Source organism: Furipterus horrens, unplaced genomic scaffold (assembly GCF_987537825.1).
Source record: "Furipterus horrens unplaced genomic scaffold, mFurHor1.1.pri manual_scaffold_11, whole genome shotgun sequence".
Classification (NCBI taxonomy): Eukaryota; Metazoa; Chordata; class Mammalia; order Chiroptera; family Furipteridae; genus Furipterus; species Furipterus horrens.
In genome coordinates, this window is record NW_028327181.1 from 19,235,536 (window position 1) to 19,242,902 (window position 7,367).

Below are 7,367 nucleotides of genomic sequence, written 5' to 3' on the forward strand. Positions count from 1 at the left end.
GAGTGGATAGTACCCTCAAGCCTGCCGGGCCTGCATTGAAAGCGAGTCTGGGCTGCAGGGTGCTGTGCTTTTGGGGAGGGTGCAGCACTACCCACACCTGTAAGGAGCTACTGCTTACATGACATGACCCAGGGGAAACAGTATTTTCAATCCAAGATTTCAAAGCATAAAGATTTACTAAATTCTAGGAAAATTGAGTTTAGTTTCTCCATTCAATTTGTCATTTTAAAGGCTTATCCACTGATGGGACATGTGGATTAAAGTATAAAAGCTTAGAAGTAGGGTTTTAAAATCTGAGGTCTACACAAGGGAGGGTGTCCATAGAACACAAAACTCTGGGTCAAATGTGGAAGGTCAGGACATTTTGGGGGACAGGGGTTTTTTGGAGTCTTTAGTAGCATTCATGGCCCACAGGTTAGAAGCTCTGCACAATTTATCTTTGTCCTGTGGTAACTTAACAGTGTCCCCTGCTCTGTGCTCCCCTGTCCCCACTACACCTGAGCATCTGGGAATGGTCTCAATGAGTAGCTCTTTCACATCAAGCAAAACATGTTGAAATCTGTTAATAAAAGACCTAGTATTGAAGATATTTTCTCTCAGACCAAAAAATGAGGTCCAGGAGGGTGAAGTCACTGGTTTAAGTCACTTGGTTAGTTCAGCTGTAACATAACCAGGATCAACACAGAACTAATTCTAACTCTCTGTACCTTAATATATTCAAAAGATGATAGAAAACATCTTGAATGGACCCTCAGTTTTTCAAAAAGGTTTATTATCAACTGGAGGAAATAATACATAACCTCGGCCAGGAGGCTGGTGGAGCCCACAGCAGGTGGGCGTGACAAGTCTCTGCTTGGCTCAGGTACTGCTCCGGGTGGGGCTTTTCCCTGGCCCGCCCCCCTTGGGCAGCCTGGTAGCACTGGGTTGTCGGGGCATCCTCTGGCTGGATCCTTCCCGGCCGCTTCGTTCTGCCAGGGCTGGGCCTCCGCCAAGAACGGTGCTGCCTTTGTTCCTCCCTGAGCAGACACAGAAAACAATCGTTAGGAACCAGGGCAAACTCCACAATCACAGTCCGTCTCTGTACTTGTGTCCCTTGAGCAACATTTACATCTTATATGTTTCTGGGGTCACAGTCCTGTGTCAGCCCAGGGTTCTGAGTCTGAGTAGTCCTTGGCAGAGTGCAGGAGGCCTCGAGGGTGTCCCAGGACATAAGTCAGGCACCAGGCACTCTCCTCTCTGGATGGTCTGTGCTGTGTCAATCAGGCTGATAACAAGGAAGCCCATGAGTCATCAATAGATGATGAAGTCAGGCTTTTGGATTTGGATCCTGGAAGCTCTTTCTCACACGTCTTCCTGCCTGCCTCAGTATTGTGCAGATATTCAATGATCAAGCCTCTTGCTCTCAGGTTCACTCCCAGCTCCCATGCTTGGACTCCTGCAGAGGCTTGACTGCTCAAGACTTGCCCTGAGCACTAGCTAGTCATACTTGGATGGAGACCATTGGTTTCCTCCTTAATTTGCAATTTGCTCACTTCATTTTCTTTTTTTGTGAAGACGTGAGGAAGACCTGTAACCACGCCTGGGCCGGAGCTTTATTTTAAATGAGTGGTTTCCCTGGACTCAGGGTGTTGACAGCATCAGCAAGACTAAGAGGATCCCTCAGGGGGCAGGTTCACCTACAGGCTCACAGTCCCTCCCCTTTAGGCCAGCCTCAGCCATGGTAGCATCTGGGTCCTTGAGCATCCCACAAACTCCTGACAAGGGGTGTTTGCTGAAGGACTCGGAAGTACAGCTAAGGCACAGCTCACCCCCAGCAAGAGGCAGAGTGAGTCTCAGAGGTGGGCCTGACTCTGAAGCCAGCTTTTCTTCAGCCCGTCACACACATGAGGTTCCCCTCCCCCTCAGTGTAATGACAAGGGCCCTTCTGGAAACTCAAGGATGAGAGGAAAATAGACAAGGGCAAATAATGTTTCTCTGTAAATCTGACAACTTGAAATAAAACACCAAAGTAACTGTGAGCCATTGAAGGCGTTAAGAAAACCACCTAACAATGAAAGTAGACCATTTAGTCAGCTCTGTATAATTTGTGGCACCCTCAGGAATCCCGTGCTCTTAGGGTTAGTGGGGAGATCCGTTCAGGCCTCTCCATGGAGATGGAGGAAGAAGAATGGTCTTCAGAGCCTGCAATGGAAAGACCTGCTGGGCTTGGGCTCAGGCTCAGGCATGCCTTCCCTGGGGGGCCCAGCATGGGACTTTTTGGAGTGGGTCACATAAAATGGAGGGTGAGGCTGACAAGGATGGCCACAGGCTGGGGAGGGGTGGGGATGTGTGGGGTTCCTGAGGGCACAAAGACTGACAACATCACTGAATGTTAAAAGCAGTGGTCTGACATTGTCTTCAGAAGTCAGTGTTCCTCCTGGCCCTAAAACCCGCTTGTGTACACTCAAGGATTTGTGGCGCCCTAATGAAGCAATCTCACAAAACACACCAGGCCTGTCATCCCCCAGTGACTTGGGGAGCTCCTGAAGCTGAGGAGACGGCCAGACACGGAGGGACCCTGTCTGTCATTACCTTTGATGTGGCCCACGAGTCTTACTCACCGTCCCCTGCCATTTGGGAACAAAGATTTATAAAATGTCCCAGCAGGTGCTGGTCCCCAAAAGAGGCCTTTCTCCTTTGCGGTGGGAGCGCCCCCTCGTGGCGGTATGGGCCAGTGGTGCCGCCAAGGCAAAACATGCATGCCTGGCCCTGAACATGCACTTGAATGCATTTTGAATGAGGAAGGAAAGGAACTGGGTGGGTTGGGAGGACGGGTGAGTGAGAAATGAAGAGAGGGGAAGAATGCGCTACAGCCCAGCTGGGCAGCACAGGTCACCCAGTGTCTTTAAGGCCGCTGGCCATTCCTGGACAGCCTCCGAAAGGTCTGCACCCAGTAGCCGGTTCTACTGCCCTCTCTGGCTGGGCACATAGTAGGGGCTTAATCAGTGCTCCCAGAACACATACAGACAATAACAAAGACTGACGTGCCACACAGATGTGCACACATGTACTTTTAACCCTTAGCCTATGCTTCTTGGGAGGTGTTCTCCCTTGGGTGACCCCTCTATGAATGGCATACACAGCACTGATGAGGTGTTTCAGGAACAGTGTTACTGTCACGTTCTGAAGCAGCAATGTCCAATAGCGATATCATATGACCCACATTTTGTCATTTTAAACTTCCTGGTAGCCAAATTAAAAGTAAAAAACAAACCCAAATCCCAGGAAATTAAGTAATGTTTTAATTAACAAAAAAATTCAATATTTTATCATTTCAGCATGTACTCAATATAAAAATTATTCATGAGGTGTCACATTCCCTTTCTGGGTCAAGCCTTCAGCATCTGGGCCTCACAGCGCCTCTCCAGAGCACACCCCAGGGCTGTGGCTTCCGTATTGGACAGTGCAGCTCCGGCTTCTGCACACCAAATTCCCCCTAACAGGTTCCAGAGGGACATCTTTTTAAAAGTTAGAGTTTCCCTAAACTTCAACAGACAATACTCAACTGAATTTCATTTTTCTTCACTGACTCCACATCCTCCCCATGACAAGAATTACTCTTCTGTGCTTTTGGGGTCTTGTTTCCCCTTTTCTGCAGGAAGAGGCAGACATGAGTCAACTTGTTCATGTGAAGTCCCACCAGGCCACCTCGATGGCAGGTGGGTAGAAACCCAGACAGAGTCAAGACCTTGGCCTGGAGCAACTCTCTACCCCAATTCTGTGAGGAACCTAACGCCAGTCAGCCCCAACAGCCCCAAACCCCCATCATCATCCTAGGCCACCATGGTCCCCACAACTGGATCACTATGACAACTCTTATTTTCCCTACCCCAGATCCTGCCATTAATGAGGTGGCTGGAAGGTCTGTATGAACAGATGCTGTGATATGTGTCCTCAGAGATCTGTCCTGTCTGGTGGCTTCTGCTTCTTGGCTGTAGCACACTTCTGGCATGGCCCCTTGACTGCTCTGCTCCCCTCCAGCTTCTCCCCATCAGCCACCTCCCAGGCTGCCCTCCCCACACCACACATCTCTCCAGGGCCTCCGTGTCCTCATAGCCTGGCTTCTGGCCACCGGCCTAGTAGGACCCAAGGCCTGAGCACTCAAGGAGAAAATTACCCTGTGGGGCCCAGTACTCCACTCCTGTCCCCACCTACCTCAGAGCTCCTTCTGATCTTCCCAACCCCTCAATGCCAGTGCTCCCATTGCCATGCCCACGGCACCCCTCTACTCTCCATCCTCTTCTCTCTCCCCCATCCTCTAGCACAGGCTCAGCCCCCACCAACGGCCTGGATGTATACCATGCATCTCGGCCCACCTTTCCTCTCTCAGCCCCTCCTCACCTCCCAGGGCTGAAACTGGCACAGAGGGCCCTGCCCCACAGCCTGCTTAACCCCTGCAGCTCCAGTACCTGTCTCTGTCACTTATCTAGCCAACGCCCTCACCGGACTGAGAGCGTGTCCATCTTGCAGCCCAACTGTGCCCTCAGCACTGAAAGGTGGCCTGGCGCCCAGAGTCACTGAGTGAGTGGTGCCACCTTCTCCAGTGATGAGGGCTCTGTTCCCAGTTTCTATTCCTCAGCTCAGTCTGTAGTCCACCTACCCTACTCTGACCTACCTCTCAGCCCTTCCCTACACTTCCCTGGCCTGACCTCCAGGTGGCACCTGGAATGGCAAGGTGCGGAATGTGGGGCGGGTTGCGTAGGAGGGTAAAGCCAGAGGATCTGTAGGGTCTCAGGCACTCACATACCTCTGGCGCTGGGCCTCCAGCCTCGTCACACCTGGCAATGCCTAAGAGGTATCCCCAGGTCAAGAACCAGGCAGGAAAGGGGAATCCCAGTTCTATTCTCCAGGCTTCCCATCCAGGCAGATGACAGCACCTAAGAGACCAAGGTGTTTCTCACCCCTAAGGCTTTGCTGTCCGCAGCAAGCCACATGCCTCTTTCCTGCCCCTCAACCTCTTTTCTTCCTCTGGGCAGAAGCCCCTCTATAAAGTGCAAGTCCCACCCAGCAGAGTTAGTCTCTGTGGGGTAAGGGGTGTTGGTCCCATTCTAGAAGTACTGGAGAGTTGTCTCTTACTAAACCATGAAATCAAGTCCTCACTCTCTAAGCTGTGTGGCAGAGATGGCCAGCAGGATCTTGCCCTTGCAGCTAAAAGATGCTCTGGCTTTCTTGGGCCATAGCAGTTTCCATGGAAATAAGAGAGCATACCAACCCCCAGAGATAAACCAATAAATGCAACCTGCAAAAGGAGACAATAGGCAGCAAGAGAACCGGAGGGAACCAGGGGGAACCGCGGCAGCTGGGCTGTGGTGCAGAACCGGAGAGGCCGCAGGCTGTGGGGCCGAGGAAAAGGAGGGCCTTGCAGAGGGGCTACAGTTCTTGACAGAGAGAAAGGAGGCCTCTGCAGGTCAGAGAGAGACACAAAGAGAGGAGATGGAGCATGGGTCAGTGAGGAGGCTCAGGGCCTCTCAGGAAAGAGGGAGCGAGTTCCCAGGGCCCTGGCACTCCCACCCAAAGGGGGCAGCCTGCCCTCTACTCCAATGTCAGCTACGTCTCAGGATGTCTCTAAGTGTCTGAGTGCTATGGCCAAGAAGGTTCTGCTGCATCTCAGAAGGTTTCCGACAGCCATCAGGAGTATAAGTGACACACAGGGCGCTCCGTCATAATACCCCTCATCACCAGCACCCGTTCATCCCCTAGTCATGAACCTCGAGAGTGAGAAGGCCCCTCAAGCCTGAGCCCAGTGCTCTGCCACTCAAGCCTCTGCCACCTGACTGTCTAGGGCAGCCAGGACCGCCACGCTGATACCTGGCCTGAAATCCAAGGAAAGCTCGCTCAGCTGGCCAGACCCCTGGGCAGAATCTGGAGCTGGGTGCGGTATGTACAGTGGAGGGAACTGTGGGAAGGCCTCTGTCTGCCCACTCCCTGAGCACTTCCGTGGAGACTATACACCCCGTGAGAATGGGAACCAAAGCAGTCTCCTCCATATTTGTGGTTTGAAGGCATGAGTGATGAGGTGAAAAGAGGCCTAGCCTGCTTGAGGCACCCATTCGGCCTCCATTTAACCATTAGATGTGCTCTCTTAAGGCTAGGACTGAAGCCAAAGCTGGGGATTGAGCCAAAGGGGAGAGCCTTGGACCAACACAGTGGGTCCTGGGATAAGACCTACAGAAAAGCCTGGCCACTGAGGGTCTAGCCCTGCTGTACCAGCACTGCCCACCTTCTGGCCCCTGGCACCCCACCTCCTGGGTCACAGGGCAAGAGAGCACCCCAACTCTGACCTCGGGTCTCCGGCACACTGGATGTGGGCAGGGACACGGCTGCAGGGTCCTGGGGCTCGCTGGCTAGCCTCTGCCCGGCACACATGGACTTGAGCATCTGGAAAACTGCAAGGGGTGCGACGTTCAGCTTCAGCAGGTCCACCAGGATCCTGGTGAGAACAGACGCCGAGCGCAGTGAGCCCCTACAGTCCCCCCCCTCCCCCCGCCCCCCCCCCTTACGGGCCCCTCGCCTCCGGCAAGAATGGGCCAGGCCTGGCTACCAGACTGGGGCTAGGCTCAGGAAGGCCACCTCCCTCAAGGCCTGACTCTACTCTGGGTTCCCAGGGGTTTCTGACATGGATCGGAAGCCCTTATATATAGATGAGTGGCCGTGTCGGGAGCTGAAAGCAGGGGGTCGAAGGAGCGCGCAGCCCCCAACCGCTCACTTGAACACGTCGGGGTCCATGGCGCCGCCCGCCGCCTGCGCCAGCTCGTACAGCTCCATCTCTTCGGCGCTCAGCACCTTCTTCCGCCGCAGTGCGAGCTTTTGCAGGGCTGCCTCCAGCGCCGCGGGTGGCCCGGGCCCAGGGCCCGTTGCTGCCATCTGCGCGGCCTGCGGGAAGGTGAGCGTCCTCGCCTCGTCAGGCCGTGCCCCGCCCCACCCCGCCGGGCGCTTCCACAGCGCCTTCTACTGGCCCCGCTAGCCGTTTCTCTTCCTGCAGCGCCACCGCCTGGCCTCCCAGACAGCCCAACCCGGGAGGGCGGGGATCGGTTTGACTCCCCTCCGCCATTCGATCCACATTTACGTGCTGGGCTGTATGTTAGGCGCGGGGGATACGGTGGCGGGCCAAAGAGACCCGGTCTTGGGTGATCAGGACTTTCCTCCTAGGCTGCATTGGTCATTGTCGCTTAAGTAGAAATATGCAGCGCAGTGCCTGGAATCTAGTGGGCCCTCAATAAGTGTTTTGGGGACGAAGGGCAGTCAATGCCCAATGTATAATTGTTCCGCGCCAGGATGTCCCATTGGGGGCGCGCTCCGAGGGCCTTAATTAACAGCCTCTCGGGACG

The 7,367-nt window shown here is 54.0% G+C and overlaps 1 protein-coding gene across 6 annotated transcripts; it reads right to left on the minus strand.

The window, feature by feature from the left end:
- Nucleotides 1–751: 751 nt before the first annotated feature.
- Nucleotides 752–6,985, minus strand: LOC149997170 (mitotic-spindle organizing protein 2B). 6 transcript variants are annotated; one of them, XM_090292127.1, is made up of 5 exons: nt 6,746–6,985; nt 6,321–6,425; nt 4,787–4,916; nt 3,546–3,631; nt 752–1,016 (listed from the first exon to the last, which is right to left on the minus strand). In XM_090292127.1, exons 1-5 carry the CDS (start codon nt 6,901–6,903, stop codon nt 776–778), a joined length of 720 nt encoding a protein of 239 aa, XP_090148253.1. In that variant the 5' UTR covers nt 6,904–6,985; the 3' UTR covers nt 752–775. The 6 variants fall into 6 exon arrangements, with proteins under 6 accessions (XP_090148253.1, XP_090148254.1, XP_090148257.1 ...); XM_090292129.1 differs by lacking the exon at nt 4,787–4,916 and adding an exon at nt 5,279–5,440 and having other exon boundaries at nt 954–1,016; nt 6,321–6,469; XM_090292128.1 differs by lacking the exons at nt 3,546–3,631; nt 4,787–4,916 and adding an exon at nt 5,279–5,440 and having other exon boundaries at nt 6,321–6,469; nt 6,746–6,984.
- Between the last annotated feature and the right edge of the window lie 382 nt (nt 6,986–7,367).

Coding starts and splice junctions, on each gene's coding strand:
- LOC149997170 (XM_090292127.1), bottom strand. CDS start 6,903: ATGGCAGCAACGGGCCCTGGGCCCGGGCCACCCGCGGCGCTGGAGGCA. Junction 6,426..6,745: donor ATGGACCCCGACGTGTTCAA/GTGAGCGGTTGG, acceptor CACCCCTTGCAG/TTTTCCAGATGCTCAAGTCC. Junction 1,017..3,545: donor GTGAAGAAAAATGAAATTCA/GTTGAGTATTGT, acceptor GTGTCTGCTCAG/GGAGGAACAAAGGCAGCACC.